Source organism: Centruroides vittatus, unplaced genomic scaffold (genome assembly GCF_030686945.1).
Source record: "Centruroides vittatus isolate TY-2023 unplaced genomic scaffold, ASM3068694v2 scaffold_769, whole genome shotgun sequence".
NCBI lineage: Eukaryota > Metazoa > Arthropoda > Arachnida > Scorpiones > Buthidae > Centruroides > Centruroides vittatus.
Genome location: NW_027122717.1, coordinates 591,244 through 611,495, shown reverse-complemented (window position 1 = coordinate 611,495; position 20,252 = coordinate 591,244). Strand labels below are relative to the sequence as shown.

General features: G+C 26.0%; 1 protein-coding gene across 1 annotated transcript in view; it reads right to left on the bottom strand.

The window, feature by feature from the left end:
- The window catches only part of LOC136989937 (low-density lipoprotein receptor-related protein 4-like), a 229,817-nt gene that overhangs the window by 68,604 nt on the left and 140,961 nt on the right, over positions 1-20,252 (bottom strand). Inside the window, exons 6-7 of the mRNA XM_067288244.1 lie at positions 10,770-10,901; positions 7,770-7,889 (exon numbers count right to left, since the gene is read on the bottom strand). Coding sequence (XP_067144345.1) covers positions 7,770-7,889; positions 10,770-10,901 — 252 coding nt within the window. The remainder of the gene's footprint in view (positions 1-7,769; positions 7,890-10,769; positions 10,902-20,252) is intronic.

The following is a 20,252-nucleotide window of genomic DNA, read 5'->3' as shown; positions in this document are numbered from 1 at the left end:
TTTCTAACATCCAAAATTATGTTTTTTATATGATAAATACAGCTCATGTAAAGAAATTTCCAAATTTAACAGATTTTTTTTATTATCTCGTGGTGATAAATTATCGAAAGTAATGAATTGATTATAAAAATCTATCTTCCAAAAATTGTTTGTATGTCTTGCTTCAAACCCAATTTGTCTACATAAGATGTTGAATGGAAGATTTTCGTCTCGGATCGTGAAAGCTTCGAAGACATGGGTAACTCTTATATCAGAAACTATTACTCCATGAATGTTTCTTTTTTTCTTTTTTTGGTAGTAAAATTAACTTGCCATTGATCTTTCGCTCATAATTGATACTTTTTAACGGAATCCATATAAAGGTCTATTACAGTTCTATAGGAGTGTCTAATGTTTTTATGCCAACAGTCGATAAGTTGAAATGCTTGAAAATCTATTAACATCGCATTCTGTAATTTTATATAAATAAAAATTAGGATTACTATTATTTTATATTTAATAAGAAAATAACGAAAACATTTCATACATAAACATTTCTTACCGACCATATAGAATGTTCATTGATGTACCAAATGTTGTCTCGTCTTCCTATTTTTGATATTATATCGCGATTATATTCAATTATTTCATCCATTTTATCAAATTGTTAATGTGAAATCTATAAAAATATAATTTTTAAAATTTATATTGTAATTGAATTGAAATGAAACTTGTTTTTAAAATTTACAAAATTTAGTTACCATAATGAAATGAAAGTAAAAGATATATTACAAGAATTTTACTCAAATTGTACAGTAGCAATAATGATAATAATAATATTACAAAATGGTCTTTCTTCAAATCAAATTTGTACTGCGTGATTCAACCTATTAAACTTTGAATTACTATACGGTTTATACTAAACCATAATTTCTTTGAAATAATATTTATTTAACTGACAAACTCTAATTAAAGATATTAAATTTATAAAATGAAACTGTGATTACATACATTTTTTTTATTTATTATAAACTCATTTCACTTCAATGAAAATTATTATATATCAACGAACTTTAAGAATAAATTTTACAACAATAAGGTGGTTTATTTTAAAAACAACTTATTTAATTAAGCTAACTAAAAACAATAAAATTGTAACACTATCTGTATTAGTTATATATTATAGTACGTAAAATTTTGCAATAATATTATTATTGCAACTGATTTGCAATAATAATAATAATTTTTAAAACAGCAATTTAAAATAATATAACATTAAAGTTTCGTTGATTGTAACAAAAAATTACAGCTCTATTTGTACTTAAATTCAAAGGATATTGACAGGTTTTTTACTACAATAGTTATAGAATGAAGCTGATAAAATTTATAAAGCAAAATTTCAAAAATTGTTTGTGGAATAACATGGTTCATCTGAGTTTCATATTTTATAAACTCATCAATATAGTTTAAAATTCTACCACCTCCATAAATTGATGTTAAACTTGTGAATTTTCGAAATATTTACTTTTATCTAGAAAAATGTCTAACCCAAACTTTTGGTCTAAGGCAAACTTTTGCTTTTTCAACTCGTGATTTTCTATATTTCTAGGTTTGGCCTCGTTTATTACCGAAAATTGTAAACGAAGATAATGTCTATATCAAAAAACTATATTATAATACACTGTATTAATTTTAATGCAGGCTATTTGGGAATTTTTGAGAGTTGAAATCTAATTTATATTAAAGTATCTCAATTAAATATAGTCATACAAAGAAAAACGATATTTATTATAAATTATTTTAATACTTACTACAGGAGAATTTTATAGTACCAGAGTATATGTTGTCTAAAATTTAAAAAATGATAGATTCATTATAAAAATGAATTTCTGCAAGTAAGCGAAGTAATAAACTTTTGCTGACTTTAAGTAAATTATTCGTAATTCAGAAAATAAATTATATAGCATCTCGAAAACTCTATAACTCTCTAAAATTTTGTTTCTGATATGATAGATATAAACCATGCAAATAATTGTCAAATCTTACCGATTTTTTATGTCTAACTGTTAAATTAAAAAAAATAATAATAATAGACTCATTATAAAAATCAGTTTTCCCGAACTCTAGACTATCTTGTTACAAACCTAAACTCCCAGAACTATGTGTTAACAAAGATTTTCATTGTGAAGCGCAAATGCCTCAAAATCAATAATCACACATATTAAATAATAATAATAGTAATAAATACTTACCTTCAAAATTTATTAAAACAGAATTCAATATCACATGAAACTAATTCAGTAATATTTCAAAATAAAAAGTTATGCATATATTAAAATAATAAGTCAATGAACTTTACTAAACCTCTAAAAGACGTATTTTAAACATTTACACAATTGTCTAAATGGTCGTACATTGCATTAAATTTTACCACCTTACATTGATTCTCTTATATTTCTTGATGTTAAACTTGTGAATTTTTCGGAGATTTAGTTTTATCTAGAGTTAGGTCTAAGTCAAAGGCAAACTTTTAAATAAAAATACTTACTTTCGGAAGAGGATGATCTTGTATAAGAGGTTCTTGCAAAAGAAGTTATCGGCAAGGTATTGAACCAGTCTCTTATAACCAGTATTTATACCATCTCTTAATGCAAAAACAACGGAAAAAGGATATATCAAAATTAGCAACTTTGAAAAACAAAAGATATATATATATATAATATATTAATATTTTTAGATTATACCCTAAAAACAGGAAATATAAAAATGAATCGAAAACAGTTAATTTCCAATAATACACTATCTTTACACCATACCTTGAATAACAGAAATATAAAAACGGATCAAAAACAGTTAATTTCCAATAATAATTTAAAAATAAAACAATTTCATTTTTGTACTAATATATATATATCTTTTGTTTTTCAAAGTTGCTAATTTTGATATATCCTTTTTCCGTTGTTTTTGCATTAAGAGATGGTATAAATACTGGTTATAAGAGACTGGTTCAATACCTTGCCGATAACTTCTTTTGCAAGAACCTCTTATACAAGATCATCCTCTTCCGAAAGTAAGTATTTTTATTTAAAAGTTTGCCTTTGACTTAGACCTAACTCTAGATAAAACTAAATCTCCGAAAAATTCACAAGTTTAACATCAAGAAATATAAGAGAATCAATGTAAGGTGGTAAAATTTAATGCAATGTACGACCATTTAGACAATTGTGTAAATGTTTAAAATACGTCTTTTAGAGGTTTAGTAAAGTTCATTGACTTATTATTTTAATATATGCATAACTTTTTATTTTGAAATATTACTGAATTAGTTTCATGTGATATTGAATTCTGTTTTAATAAATTTTGAAGGTAAGTATTTATTACTATTATTATTATTTAATATGTGTGATTATTGATTTTGAGGCATTTGCGCTTCACAATGAAAATCTTTGTTAACACATAGTTCTGGGAGTTTAGGTTTGTAACAAGATAGTCTAGAGTTCGGGAAAACTGATTTTTATAATGAGTCTATTATTATTATTTTTTTTAATTTAACAGTTAGACATAAAAAATCGGTAAGATTTGACAATTATTTGCATGGTTTATATCTATCATATCAGAAACAAAATTTTAGAGAGTTATAGAGTTTTCGAGATGCTATATAATTTATTTTCTGAATTACGAATAATTTACTTAAAGTCAGCAAAAGTTTATTACTTCGCTTACTTGCAGAAATTCATTTTTATAATGAATCTATCATTTTTTAAATTTTAGACAACATATACTCTGGTACTATAAAATTCTCCTGTAGTAAGTATTAAAATAATTTATAATAAATATCGTTTTTCTTTGTATGACTATATTTAATTGAGATACTTTAATATAAATTAGATTTCAACTCTCAAAAATTCACAAATAGCCTGCATTAAAATTAATACAGTGTATTATAATATAGTTTTTTGATATAGACATTATCTTCGTTTACAATTTTCGGTAATAAACGAGGCCAAACCTAGAAATATAGAAAATCACGAGTTGAAAAAGCAAAAGTTTGCCTTAGACCAAAAGTTTGGGTTAGACATTTTTCTAGATAAAAGTAAATATTTCGAAAATTCACAAGTTTAACATCAATTTATGGAGGTGGTAGAATTTTAAACTATATTGATGAGTTTATAAAATATGAAACTCAGATGAACCATGTTATTCCACAAACAATTTTTGAAATTTTGCTTTATAAATTTTATCAGCTTCATTCTATAACTATTGTAGTAAAAAACCTGTCAATATCCTTTGAATTTAAGTACAAATAGAGCTGTAATTTTTTGTTACAATCAACGAAACTTTAATGTTATATTATTTTAAATTGCTGTTTTAAAAATTATTATTATTATTGCAAATCAGTTGCAATAATAATATTATTGCAAAATTTTACGTACTATAATATATAACTAATACAGATAGTGTTACAATTTTATTGTTTTTAGTTAGCTTAATTAAATAAGTTGTTTTTAAAATAAACCACCTTATTGTTGTAAAATTTATTCTTAAAGTTCGTTGATATATAATAATTTTCATTGAAGTGAAATGAGTTTATAATAAATAAAAAAAATGTATGTAATCACAGTTTCATTTTATAAATTTAATATCTTTAATTAGAGTTTGTCAGTTAAATAAATATTATTTCAAAGAAATTATGGTTTAGTATAAACCGTATAGTAATTCAAAGTTTAATAGGTTGAATCACGCAGTACAAATTTGATTTGAAGAAAGACCATTTTGTAATATTATTATTATCATTATTGCTACTGTACAATTTGAGTAAAATTCTTGTAATATATCTTTTACTTTCATTTCATTATGGTAACTAAATTTTGTAAATTTTAAAAACAAGTTTCATTTCAATTCAATTACAATATAAATTTTAAAAATTATATTTTTATAGATTTCACATTAACAATTTGATAAAATGGATGAAATAATTGAATATAATCGCGATATAATATCAAAAATAGGAAGACGAGACAACATTTGGTACATCAATGAACATTCTATATGGTCGGTAAGAAATGTTTATGTATGAAATGTTTTCGTTATTTTCTTATTAAATATAAAATAATAGTAATCCTAATTTTTATTTATATAAAATTACAGAATGCGATGTTAATAGATTTTCAAGCATTTCAACTTATCGACTGTTGGCATAAAAACATTAGACACTCCTATAGAACTGTAATAGACCTTTATATGGATTCCGTTAAAAAGTATCAATTATGAGCGAAAGATCAATGGCAAGTTAATTTTACTACCAAAAAAAGAAAAAAAGAAACATTCATGGAGTAATAGTTTCTGATATAAGAGTTACCCATGTCTTCGAAGCTTTCACGATCCGAGACGAAAATCTTCCATTCAACATCTTATGTAGACAAATTGGGTTTGAAGCAAGACATACAAACAATTTTTGGAAGATAGATTTTTATAATCAATTCATTACTTTCGATAATTTATCACCACGAGATAATAAAAAAATCTGTTAAATTTGGAAATTTCTTTACATGAGCTGTATTTATCATATAAAAAACATAATTTTGGATGTTAGAAATTCATAGTAAGGTATATGAAATTTTATTTAATTTATATAAAAAAGTACGATATAATTTATTACAAGGGAGGGCAAATTGAATTTAATTTTTTAAACTTAACCGAAGCAATATATAACATAAAAATTCCATCATTTGACATTGAAAAGTTGGGAGTACCTAAATCCTCAAAAATTGGACAGATAGAAATTTTTATTTTACTAATGGAACTACAATTATTTAGACATCGAACTTCTTGGGTGTTTAAGATTGGATAATATTAAAAAGAAATGTTCCTTTTGCGATATGCTATCTTACCAACAGTTCTTAAACAAAAACCAGATATTTTCAAAATGAATACACTGTATAGGTATTTAATAAATAAGTAAGAAACATAATTTAAATAATTATTATATTGAACTATTTCCGTATTTTACTTTGTCTTGTTGTTAAAATATTATTTTAAGTTGTCGTGTTTTAATTTACTTGGATATTAGAACAAATTGTAAAAATTATTATTGCAAATTAATTTAATAATTTAATAATTAAAAAAATTATTAAACTTTGCCTGATTGTTAAAGTATTATTTTAAGTTGTCGTGTTTTAATTTATCCTTTATATTAGAATAAATTGTATGGATTGAGAAGTTTTCTAAATATTAAAATTATTTATAATTGTAATTTACTCGATAAATTTCTGATCTGAAAATAATTTATAACCCGAAAAATTAATTTGAAAATTAAACACAACAAATTATTTGTAATCTTAATTTTGTGAACAAGATTTCTCTTGAAAAATTAATTGATTGGAATAAAGTCGCCGAATTTCAAATTCTTTCCGATAATTTTATTAGGCGATACATACATACGTTAGATATTAAAAAAATTTTAAAATACCAACGATTAAAAACTATGACTTTACGCATATTAAAAGATTATCTAAACTGGAATTATGTTTCTCATTACCAAATACTTGACCAGCAATTTATTGACGACTTTCAAAACGAACTTTCTTCGTGTCACATTTTAAAATATCAAAAATTAAATCGAGAATTATCGTCAGCAATCGTGAAGTCATTCCTGCATTTACTTGCAGAAATATGTCTTACTTTAGATAAACTGAAGGAAAAAGTGGAAACACTTAAATAAACTGTAATGTAAAAACCTTCTCAAAATAATTTCGGTGTTATATTAATTTGTGTACCCGAATATCAATCAAGAAAATTGATTTCAGTATTGATAATAAAACTATTACTCGACAAATTATTTGTAATCTTAATTTACTCGACAAATGTTTGATCTGAAAATAATTTTATTAAAAAAATATTTATATCCTCAAAAATTATTTGTAATCTTAACTTAATTTACTCGACAAACTTTTATAATTTTAAATAATAATTTGTAATCTTAGTCGAAAAATTAATTTTGTGATCTGAAATAATTCTATTCGACAAATTTTTATTTCTAATCTTAATTTAATTTACTCAATAAATTTTATAATAAATATCAATCGAGAAAATAATTAATTTAAAAACATAATTTCAAAAAATTAATTCTGGTATTGATGATAAAACTATTACTCGACAAATCTCTATTTGTGATCTTAATTTAATTTACTTGACAAATTTATTATCTGAAAAATTAATTTTGTGATCTGAAATAATACCATTCGACAAATTTTTATTTTAAAAATGATCAGTGCGACTTAATTTTATAATAATAAAATATTATTTCAAATTGTCATATTTTAAATTTAATTGACAAATTTTAATTAAATTATCACTGCAACTTAATTTTATATTAAAAGAAATCTTAAAAATGAATTTTGTGATCAAAGCTTCCCAATATTGTTAAAATAAAATTAATTTAATTCAAATTTGTGTCATATTTATAATTAAAAAAATAATTTAATTCAAATTTGTAAAAACATTTAATAATTAATACAGAAACTTTGCATTATTGTTAAAATAAAATTAATTTAATTCAAATTTGTAATTAGAAAATTATTTTTGTGATCAGTATGGCCCAAACCACTACTACTCATGTCATATTGTGAGAAAATTCCTGAATACAGACACACACACTGATACACTTCTTTAATTTCTGTTTTGGTTACTATGCCTTGACTTTGGTCCGGCATAGTACACAGCCACCAGTGTTAACCGAGTATATCTCACTTAACCCAACATAATAATAATAAAATTTTTGTTATATTTACCACAATCTTTTTCATCCGAATGGTCATCACAATCATTATCTCCATCACATTTCCAGTTCTTACTAATGCATATTCCATTTTCACATTGAAATTCTTCAGAGTTACATTTTATTTTTCTTTCTTTATAAAAATAAAATTCATATAATATAAATAATCAACATAATCAAATGCAAATTTTATTAAAGTTATATCATTGAATTCATTAGAAAAAGAAAATCATATTAATATTTATAATGTAAAACAGAATTTTATATTATTATAAATGTATTTAAAATAAATTCATTCTAATAAATATTAATAATATTTTCATTGAAATATTCCTTATTAATAAACATAAAAAAAACTTCATACATAATACAATTATTTCAAAATTATTGAGTTATTTTAACTTAGCTTTACAATTCCTAATAATTTAATTAAAAATACCAAATGATTCTTTCAGGATTCTTATAGTTTAAATTATTTATTTTTCCAAAGAAATAACTCTCTTCATTATTATTCTGGAGATAAAGCAATTTAGTAATTTGAAAACACTCAATAAATTTAAATATGCAAGACACTTGAAAGTAACAAAACTTGGCATTATATATAAATTCAAGGAAAATATACTACATGTTTAACAAAATTAAAAAATTACAATTTACTCAAGAAATATTTTCAGTCTACAATTAGACCTGCATCAACTAACTATAGGTGATGCAAGCCTAACTGTAGACTGAAAATATTTCTAGAATAAATTCTTTTGATTTATCTTAAATAAGTAGCATACTTTCCTTAAATTATATTATTAAATATTATTGCTATTTGTAGTATGATGATGTTATGAAATTAGTAACATACTAATATATTGATATCAATATCAGCTACAGTCATGAGCAACCTGCACTCTGAAAGGTTCTATACAGAGTTCTAAAATTGTTGTCAAAGTCCCTGAGGCTTGAACTTTTAGAACCCTGTATTAAATTTTCCTGTTTACTGTCTTGTGCCATTAGGAAACCCTAACTATTAAATTGATATCTGTGATGAAGAACATTCAAACTAAACTTGACTAGTGAAACCTTGAGAACAAACTATATATTATCAGTGTGCATATCATTAGCATTTATTATTTTAGTATCTAGTGTACTGACTAATTATGAAGTATATTGATATTAGGTAGGCTGAAAGCCTGCAACTCCTACAATTGAACTTTTGCAAAGTTCAATGTAGGATGTTGTCAGATGGCAATCTTATGTAAATTAATTTGCAAGACACAGCAAAGATTCATCACCAGGAAAATCTAAAACTCTACATTTACCAGTGCATTCTCCAGTGGATATAAAGCTCAAATATCCCTGAGTGGTATGGTAAAAATAAAAAAAGAAGATGTCTGTAAGACCTTCCAGTTCCAATTTTAAATTTGTAATTTTAATTGGATATTTTTCTGTTTTTAAAGCCATGAGCCTAAAAAGAAACGTCAGGTCGTCAAATGTTTTGTATTCTGGAATACAAGAAGTGAATAAATGGTGGTTCCCATTTTTAAACAGACTGTGTCTTCAAATTAATTTACATCATTTGTAGTGATAGCAGAGTAAGTGTATTCAGACCTCTGGCTGTGAATCAATACTATGCTTTCTTCAAATTTAGCAATTCACAATAAATAACTGTATATATCATAAGTTGCTAAATATAAGAAACTAACTTTAATAACTGTATTTATGCACTAAAGAATTGTGAATGAAACACTAATTAATAGCAAAAAATTGTTGGATACTTCAGTCATATAGTGATTACTACATAAAACTGAAACAATTCAAAAACAGTTTGGTATTATGAATATAAATTAATTCAGGATGTATCAGCTGGATAGAACAGCACATTTATGATGCTAGGAAAGCTATCAGATCTAAAAGTAATGACTATAAATTATTGTTTAAGCATACCAAATCTTCCTGTCTTTGATGCAAGTGAATGGGATTTAATTGTTAAGCTACTATGGTAAAATTGCTGAAAATTTTTCCAAAACAAAAACTGAAAGTGTATTTACTAAAATAGACATTAAACTTAAACATATTGTGGAGATTTTCAAAATATTAAAACAATTGGAAGACTGTCCTAACAACTTTTTTGATATTTTTTATTTTATTTCATCTCATGAATGCTTTTTAAATCATTAATGAATAAATTTTTAAAGTAAGTTTGATCTACCCTCAATCACTAATATTTAACAAATTATATAGTATAATATTCTAGCAAACAGTGAAAAAATTAATCTACACAAAATACAAATGGTAAAAGCAATTATTCCTTAATTTCTCCGATGGTGAAATTCTAATAAAGATGAAAGAAATGCTTGCCTTAAATTTATTGCTTGAAATGAAAATAGAGTTGTGATTGGCAAACACAAAAAAAAGCCAATGAATAATAAACTATAAAGAAAGAAATTGAAAGAAAGATATAGTTGCACTAAACCACACCAAAAAAAAAAAAAAATGATCTGTAAGAATGATAAAAATATCATTCAAGAGATTTTCCATTTTTAAATTTTATAATTAAAAAAAGCATTTAGCTGCTTCTCCTTTGTCAATTGGAACTGAAAAGTCATTTACCATTATAGATAATACATATAAAACCTTAAAAGAAATCAGATTTATTTTAAGGCTGAGAAACCTTGAGAACAGTAAAATTTACAAATTTATTTTTTCATTACTCACAGGTAATTTATTTTATGTTAAAATAAGTTTAATTTGGAATGTTAAAGGAGTATTATATGACAATGTTAATGTTTCTGATAAACTATAGAGTATTGGTATTGGTAAAGTTTTTGTACCTATGTATCACTAGTTATTTATAATTAAGATCAGTTTCTAGACTTTTGCATAGTAAGTGGCTTAATACTTACTATGCAAAAGACAAACAGAACTCCATAGCCAATAAATAACTTATTCATAGATTTTATTAATATAGATATTTTACATATTATGAGTATAATTTATTATTATTATTATTATATATATTTACCACATTTATCTTCATCTGACTTATCACCACAATCATTATCTCCATCACAGCGATATGAAGCTGAAATGCAACGTGCATTGGTACAACGAAATTGCCCAATAGGACAAGTGACAACTTCCAAAGGCTTAAGATCTATAAATAAATAATAAATAACTTTATCTGTATTTTTATCATTCATATCATTGCACTTGTTAATTTCAAGCAAACAATTATTAAAACATTATAATAAATTCTCAATAAAAATACTTGAATAGTTGATAAAAATTGTCAGGACAAAAATTTTGTAAAGTTGAATATTTAATATTTATTCTTGTCATTAAAGTTTAGCGTAAAAAGATCACTTTTCATCTAAACTGTTTAATATCTTTCATAGTTTTACAGTTTTGACAGAAAAAAAGTTAGTCAACATTAAAACTATGATAAACTAATGAAAATATTTTGAATATTTACTTCTGACTTTATAATTTGTCTTTAAATCATTTACAAAAGGTAACTCAGTATGTATATGTGCTTAATTCAATACCTACTCATATTTCAATTCACTTGTTATTTTTGTGGTATACATGAAGCAATATTCAGAATATTGATTCATGTACATAAATATAACAAGTAAAATCCAACATTTTAAATTCCAGCAAAAGGTTTTATTAGCATTATAACATCTCCAACCAGAACCTTTACTGGTCTTTTTCAGTTACAGAATATTCCAAAATACATATATACATACATACATATAAGAAAGACATAGGCCATACATGAGGTGTTTAGCCAGCAGAAAAGAGGGTAAGGGAAAGGGGGAAAGAAGGAGGGAGAGGAGATGGACAGTAGAGAAAGTAGGATCCCTCTGAATGGCATACATATGGCTACAGTACCCTCTATGTTTGATGTTGGCATGCAGTTTTTAGGCTGCAAGGCCAATAGTCCTCTGAGGGGTCTAAAAGAAAACCTGAGTGTAGCAAATTCCAATAATTGAGTGCTGCCACAAATAGCTAATTGCAGAAGTTAGTGCCAAGTGGCTGTTGGTAGGAAGACTTATATCTACTTAATACTAATAAACTGAACGCGATCACAAATCTAAATACTGCTTAACAGCTAGACAGACAGTGCGAAAAGCAAATGAACACAATGGCAAACTAGATGAAATGAAGGGGCCCACAGAGACAAACAAACAAGACCCCATTTTTTTGGTTTTATTTATTTATTTTTTATTTTATTTTTTTAATTTCTTATTATTATTTTTATTTTTTTTAAACATTAACTTACTCACTAACTAAACTAACCTACCATACCTAGGACAAACCTAACCAGATGACTAAAGCTAACAAAACCTAATCTAATTTCACTTAACCTATCATAACCTAACTGGAAGCCAAACTAAGAGTCCCTAATATAACTTACAACTAGGACTAACCAAATTTAGACTGAAAAAGATAGAAAATAAGAATTAAAATACAAAGTTGAAAAGCTGACAGTTGAAACAAAGCAAGAGAAAGCTAATTGCCATCCATGCTCTTGGAGTGAATGCTCTCAAGCGCCCCACTAAAAGATATGAATTCGAGTAGATGATGGAATATTGTACGTGTGTAAATGAGTTGGTGCAGGTTGCAAGGCCAATTGTACCTTTCAAGAATAGCAGCTCTCATTAAGCTATCCCTAATGTGATTGTACCTATTGCAGCAAAAAACTAAGTGAAGTGGTGTTTGATCCTCCTGAATACAGTAATACCCCAAACTTACGCGATAGGTGGGATCCAGCGATAACCGCGTAAGTCGAATTCGCGTAAGTTGGGGTATAATTTCGCATATAAATACATACAAATTATAAAATATATAAATAATGATAATGATAAAATGAACTGGTAATGATAAAATACTGAGGTCTTTTCTTTCATCATTGACTCATCCATTTAAAGTTGTATCGTTTCCTCGAAGTCAGAATAAGAAAGTAGTTTTTACTTGTTTTTAAAACTAAAGATAATTCCTTTATTTTTAGCAACATACAAATTATTTTTAATTGGGGCCGGAGACTAAAGAAAACAATAATTCATTAAAAACATGTTTAATAAAATCTTAGATAATACATATGTATAACAAATTATATTATTAAAATCGTAAACCGAAGTTCTTTTGATGTAGAAGGCTTCATAAAATCTAACAAATTCGTCTGACGGCTCAAAGATTTTCTTTCTCCCGCAAAATTTCCTCGTAGCGTGCAAATAATTTTTTATTTCTTGTTTTGTAGAAGAAATGCGCTCTTCGTTGGAGTCTATTTTCTAAAATCTGTAACCCCTTTTCAATTGAACTGAGGCCTTCTGTCAAGTTTTTGCAGCTTCAAGAATGTTTTCTTTACCTTTTATAATTGTTCTGACCGTCGATTCTGGTAGATCAAACTTTTTTGCCAATTCACAAATTTTCATTTTTGTATTGAAGTCTTTAATAATGTTAACTTTACATTCCAAAGATAAAGTTTTTCTTTTCTTGTTTGATGCAGAAGAATCAGTTCTACTTTGTTTGGATGACACAGTAGAGTCTCTCAAGTCTCCATAGATGTAACAAACACAGAAATAAATAACACAAAATAAATCGTAGCTATGCGTCGATTCCGCGCCCATGTCCGAACATGTAAGCCAAACAATAGTGGGGGGAAATGAGTAATCAAGAGTTGAGGGGCACTCAAACAAAAGACGAATCATCGAGATTTGAAAATCACGTAACTCCGGGTTTGCATAAGTCGGGGTATTACTGTACCACAATAGCATTGTGAATTGTCCTTAAGGTTAAATCTAAGCAAGTATTGCTTAAAGTTGCAGTGTCCTATAAGTAGCAGAGTGAGGGTGTAACTATGGTAAAAGTGGCAAAGAATCATAGTAGTGTCAACCTTGGGGATGAAAGTGTAGATGAGCCTACCAGTGGTGTCATGGTCCCACAGCTGTCTTGCCAGAGAATAAAGATTTGCTTCTTGATGTGATTGATGTACGAGGTAGGAATGTACCTGAAAGTACTAGTGACTAAAGACTTTGCAGCTTGTTTGGCAAGACGGTTAGCAGTCTCATTGCTGAGAACCCCCACATGACTCAGTACCCATTGGAAATCTATTCTAATGTTGTTGTCTGAAAATGTGGTGTATGAGATAAATGAGTTTTAAGCAGCTATCAGACTTTGCATCCTGTGTAAAGCTACCCTACTATCAGAATACATGCAATAGTTGTCATTCCTACACCTAATGTGAATTAAACTCATATAAATAGCTAAAGTTTCCACCTGTGCTATTGAGCAGTGTTGCAAGCGTTGCAAGATGGAAGCAAGCATTGTGAAGCTTGAGGCTTAAGTCAAAGTAAACTAAAAAAGCGGCACCCACGTTGTCACCCATCTTGGAACCGTCAGTGTAAATCCTAAACATGGGATGATCACCTGGATCTTTGAACTAAATGTCAGGGGCAAGCTGATGGGAGAGGTGGTAATCATAAGTCGGGAGGGTATTTTTGCCGATGCTGAATTTTTTGATATCATCGATCAAGATTCAATATTCAAAAATAGCATTTTAATGTTAAAGATCAAAAGATAAAAATTTAAATAACATATGTAAAAGAATATATGATATCAAGTTCAAAAAATTAAATACATAAGGTTTATAATAAAGAGAACATAAAAATAAAAAAAAATTTAAAATATAAATATAATATATATGAATAGAAAATAATCATGAAATAATATATGAAGTAATATTTAAAGCAAAAACAGAACCAGTTACAGTTCATAAAGTGATCAACATGCATTCGAGTGTGTTTGCATTTCAATGATTGATGCAAACAAATCTCTTAATGTGCTGCAATTTGAAAAAATTGTAGACCTATAAATTCCCAGTCATCTGTCAGTCTGCTCTGTCTGTCTTTCCTTCATCTTGAGAAAAGAGTTAGATAGATATATAAAAGACAAGACCAGATATGGAAACTTTAAGGGCAGGAGACCCTGATTAACTATATATGACCTTCTGATGCAACCAGAAGTCATGTTATTTCAATTCAAAAATTTTCCATGAATGGAGTTAGCTGTCTTGATTCAATCACTGAAGGAAAAATATGATGTACAGGGGCAAGACACTACTAATTTGAATATGAATAGCATATATTTTAAATTAAATAAATTAAAAAAATGTGATTAAAAATTGCAATGCAGCTTGTGATGATGGCACAATAAAATAATTACTCATAAGTTTTATAAATCACCAATTTTTCTATGTAGTTAATAGTACTGATATTGAATGTAGGGTTAATGATTCTCACTTGTTGCTAGTACACATGTATGTCATGATAGTGAGCTGCTAATATCATAGATAGTTCTATTAAATTGTGTATTTGTGTTCATTGATTTTTTGTCCCAGATTACATTTAATAGTGCCAACTAGTTTTGCCAGATTATACTGGCCTTTTATAATTTATGAAATTATAAAATGTCAGCTCTAAACTTAGTAGAATATTGCATCTTTAGTCTTTACCTATCTTTAGTTTTAACTATTCAAAAATTTAAACTTGTAATAAAACTATGAAATGTTTAAAAAAAAAAAAAAAACAGAAAATTAAATGATTTCCTGTTAACCACTCAGCAGTGAGGACATACATAAATGTTGAGGGCAATCGTGTGGCAGTGGTGAGGGACGTATATATATCTGCTAAATTCTTTTGAGGGTATCGCCAAAAACTATTGCAAAAAAAAATTCACATAAAAAATGAATTATGTAACAATAAAAAAAGACTTTTGTTTACTAGACATAACTGTTTACAAATACTTTTTCTGAAACAGAAATGAGAAAAATTGTGTGAAAAAATACTTTAAAAATTTTCCAGGTATATTCTCCACTACTAAGGGATAGAACCATACCTGACTCTCCCACTGCTGAAAGGTTAATAGAAATGTTCTTAGTTAAGATGATAAGATGTTCTGAATTATAAGTCCATGTCCACAGTGTCCCATTGTCCCACCAAAATGCCTCAATTTCTCATTTTCTGCTCAGAGAATAAAAATACAAGGCAACAAGTTTAGGCTAAATTTTAAAAATTGATTTGATCAGTGAACAAATGTGCAGATAACACTTGCCTCACTAAAACAACGTTCCCCTTGTGAAAATATGTTATTTTCTTTGTTAAAAGAGATACACGTGAAACCAAAATAAAAATGAAAAAGGAAACTTTTAATTAAGGTAAAAATTTAGCTACAGGTTTTTTTAAGGATGCCAGTATATTTTCTATCTCGACAGATGGAAATAATCATATAAGCAAACAATATTGTACAAAAAAAATCCCCAACTCATATATATTTTGTGACAAAGGGAAAATCATTAAAACTAATCTTACGCTAATATTATACTATCACAAATACAAATAAAAATGAAAATTAAAACTAATATTAAACTAAAGGAGGAGAATAAAGGACAGGTAAGAAAATGTTAGAAATTAGGAAAGGGGTACCCAGTGTTGGTCTTTGAGGTCTTCGAAAAATCGGTCTCTTTTATAACGTCCTTAGTGAGGGTCTTACACAAAATATATGGAGGGGATTTCTCTTCTTTCCAATTCAATCACTCATCAACAGATCGGATGCAAAAATTCACAGTTAATTATCATGAATCAATCGCAAATAAAATGGATCAATCACAACAAAATCCTTAGTCTGTCTATGAAACGCTACCCTTTCTCTTCTGCATGCTGCCAGAACGCACCAGAAGCTCGTCTCACTACTTTCTCCTCTCGAGTCCGAATCCCCTCTCTTCTCAAGTTCATGATCCTTCTGCCCCTGGTTTCGGACTTGTCCTCTCAGGGGTCATGCACCCTTCCATTGTTTTAGAGGATATATGATGACCATATCAGGAGAGGAATTTTGGAAAGAGACATTCCATAGAGGAATGACAATAGACAAAAGAAAGAAAGGGGAGAAAAGCACGTGGAAGCGAAAATAAAACTAAAAAATAAAATATAATATAAATTATATACAAACACGTGGCGTACAGCCACACCCTACCTCTGCCTTCCCAGAACAAAAATTCTAATGCCATTACTACTCAGATACCAAGTAGCCTGATAGTTCAATCAATGTTAACTCACTTATAATTAAAATTTTAAATAATTTTTAAAACTCAGGCAAATTTATAAAACATAAATAATAAAATTATTAAAAATAAATATAAATTTGATTATATGTTGTGCAAAACAACACAAACAATTTCTATAGTTATGTTGCAAAAGGAAAATAATTGTAATTAAGGTTCAAAAAAATGCAGGCAAAATTAATGCAAAATTAAAAATAATAATAATAAATGAATAAAAATTACTAAAAAACAATTATAAAAACTAAAACTAAATTAATACTAAATAAAATAAACTTTAAAATTAATTAAAACTAAAAATAATAAAATAATAATTAAAACTCTAGCCTTTACACCAAAATCAAAATTAAAATAAAATCAATTGAAAAATAAAGCATTATTTTTAAAAGCTGCTTAAAAGTTATTTTGAAATTTTAAAAATTAATTTGATTTACAATTTGAAATTTATGTTATTTGTATGCAGTGGTGACGAAACATTTTGCTTTTAATGTACTATACTGTACATACAGATTAGAAGTTATATTTAGCAATATGTAAAGTTATAAACTGCATCACTGAATCATTTTGATATTTTTGTAAATAGAAAATTTGTTAAAATTTACTGAATTAATCAATGCATCTTTAACAGTGAGTTACTATTAAAGGTGCATTGATCAATTCAGCAAATTAACTATAGCAACTAGTATCTTTGTTAAAATTTATATAAATTCAATTTCATAAGTTTGAAAATAAATAAACAACAAATGTTACATTTTAACTACATATTAATAAACTGTTAACAAGTTTAATAAAAGTTTATAAATATTGATTATTTATTTTATTGAAATTAATAAATTTTGACATTAATTACTGAATAAATCAACAAAGCTGTTTACCAATATATTAATTACATTTCTGTATTTAATTGTTAATTAAATACAGAAATAGTCAATTACTAATGAGTTTTTATTAAAAATTGTTAAAATTAGTCTAATTTTATATTCAAATACTATTAAAACTGTTTAAATATATTAAAATCTTAAAATTATTTAAAAGTTTTACTTTAATTTTGAATCTAAATCTGTTTATAGTCAGTAGAATTATAAGAAACAAAGTCCATTTAAAATCCATAAAGAAACAAAATTTTTTGTTTGTTATGTACAATTATAAGCTGTTTATATATAATAACTTTAATACTGAAAATAATGAAAATCTAGAAAGAAAATTGCATTATTCATACTTACTTTGTCTAAGACAAAATGTATAAGAATTACATTTTTATCATTTTTCTATGAAGTTTTCCCATAAAACATAAAACATCTTAAATTAAGTAGTAAGAATATAATTTTTTAATGTTCTTCAACATTAGAATACACAAGACTTTGTACTCAAACAGTAAAAAGAACAAATTTTTTAAATTACATTCATAATACCACAGTATGTTGTTATAAATTAAATTTTACTAAAGAATAAATAAACTATAATAAAAGAATTAATTAATAATAGAATATATATTTGTAAAACCAAAGTATAAATATTAAATAAAAGTCATTAATAAAAAATAAATGTTGAGAACTAAAAATCAGACAAAATGAACATTAAATGAAACAGATTAATTAATAACATAAATAATTCTAAGCTTGTGTATAACAAAAAAAAACACACACACACAGTAAATATCTGCACTAATTAAATGTTCACTTTTTGAAGTTGGTTCTATTCTCTATTTATTTAAACAATAAAGAAGAAAATGAATTAAATCGAGGTTTACTTTTAATTGATTTAAAAAGTAAAATCAGAAAAAAATATATAACTAAAAGCAATTTCTTGAATTTCATCCAATATAAAAATAAAAAGTTGTAAAAAGATCAATCACTAAAACTAGCTGAGCTTCAAAGTATGATTGAGCCCACAAGTTTTTTAAAATATTTTTTAAATAATTCAATAAATCTAAATATATATTAACTAGTTTCTTTTTATTAAACAAATTATTTTCTCCTTTAATTAAAAACAAATTCTTACAACTTTAATAATTATTTTTTTTCTTGGCAAACACCTTGTCATCCTAATAGATTAGTTCTAAATAGTATCTAACATTTTCTGACTTTTGTTATTAGATAATACAAATTTGACATATTTTTTCTTCTTTTATGCTCTTAAATCTTAATAAGTTAGATAATTTTTCTAATTTTTTAGCATATTTCTTTTGTGCCTCTTTGCTTTTAATTAAACTTCTACATCATAAATTTAGAATTTTTTAATAATGGAAATTTTTCATTCCTCATCAAATCAAAAATATTCGTGTTTTATTGAGCAAAACATCTCTTAATTCTCTTATCTAACTCTTCTACCATTTTAATTACAAAACCTCCAGATATGCCTATGTTCCTATGATTTTTATCTATCCAAACTTCTATATATTAAATATTAAGGAAACCAAATCTTTAACAAATCTCTCCAATGTAGCTACATTTTATTATTTTCATCCATAAAGTATTTGTAAGCTTTGTTAAATAAAACCATCAACAATGTTAATTTATTAGTCACTTAATCTAATAAGATTTATACATTAACACATACTGTATATCTTTTAAAAATCCAGAATGAAATACACTTTAAAACATTAAAGACTAAATACATATAAAAATTTGATGTCTTCATACATCCTTCACAACCACAGGAACACAACATGAGCAGAGTCAAGAAAGGTCAACTCTGCTCGTATATTCCTGTGGTTGTGAATGATGTATGAAGACATCAAATTTTTATTTGTATTTAGTCTTCAATTTTTTTAAAATACTGTATTTCTCTTTCTTATAACTCTATGAACTATCATCATTTAATCTCATTAAAATATCTAAAATGTAAGGCCTGTAAAAGTAATTCTTGTGTCTTCTTCATTGTCATTAATTACTGTTTCCACAAACTTATAAATCATAGTTTAACCTTTCATACTACAATTAAAATCTAGAATGGATGTTATATCTTAATACCTTAATTAAAATTCTTATCATAGCTTAACTAAAATATTAATGTTACACTGTTGGAATATTGACTTCTCAATACATTCTACTGATAAAACTGATAACTATCTACAGAGAATCTAGAAAAGCATCTCTCCTTTTAACATAATATTTGTTGTTTTGAAACAAAAGTAATAACCATGCATAATCATTCTTAAAGTCTTAAGAATAAGCTCAGATTATTCAAATATCTTCTTATTGTTAAAACTGAAAGAGTGTAAATATTTTTCAATTTCTATAATGAGAAGAAACTTTCATAATTGAGATTGTTACTACAATTCTGTGTAGAAATATCACTGCTTTCAAAATTACTTTTTGAATATTTTTCAGTTCAAATTGTAATTTTAAGTTTTAGGATATATTTTCATTATATTTTTAATTGCTT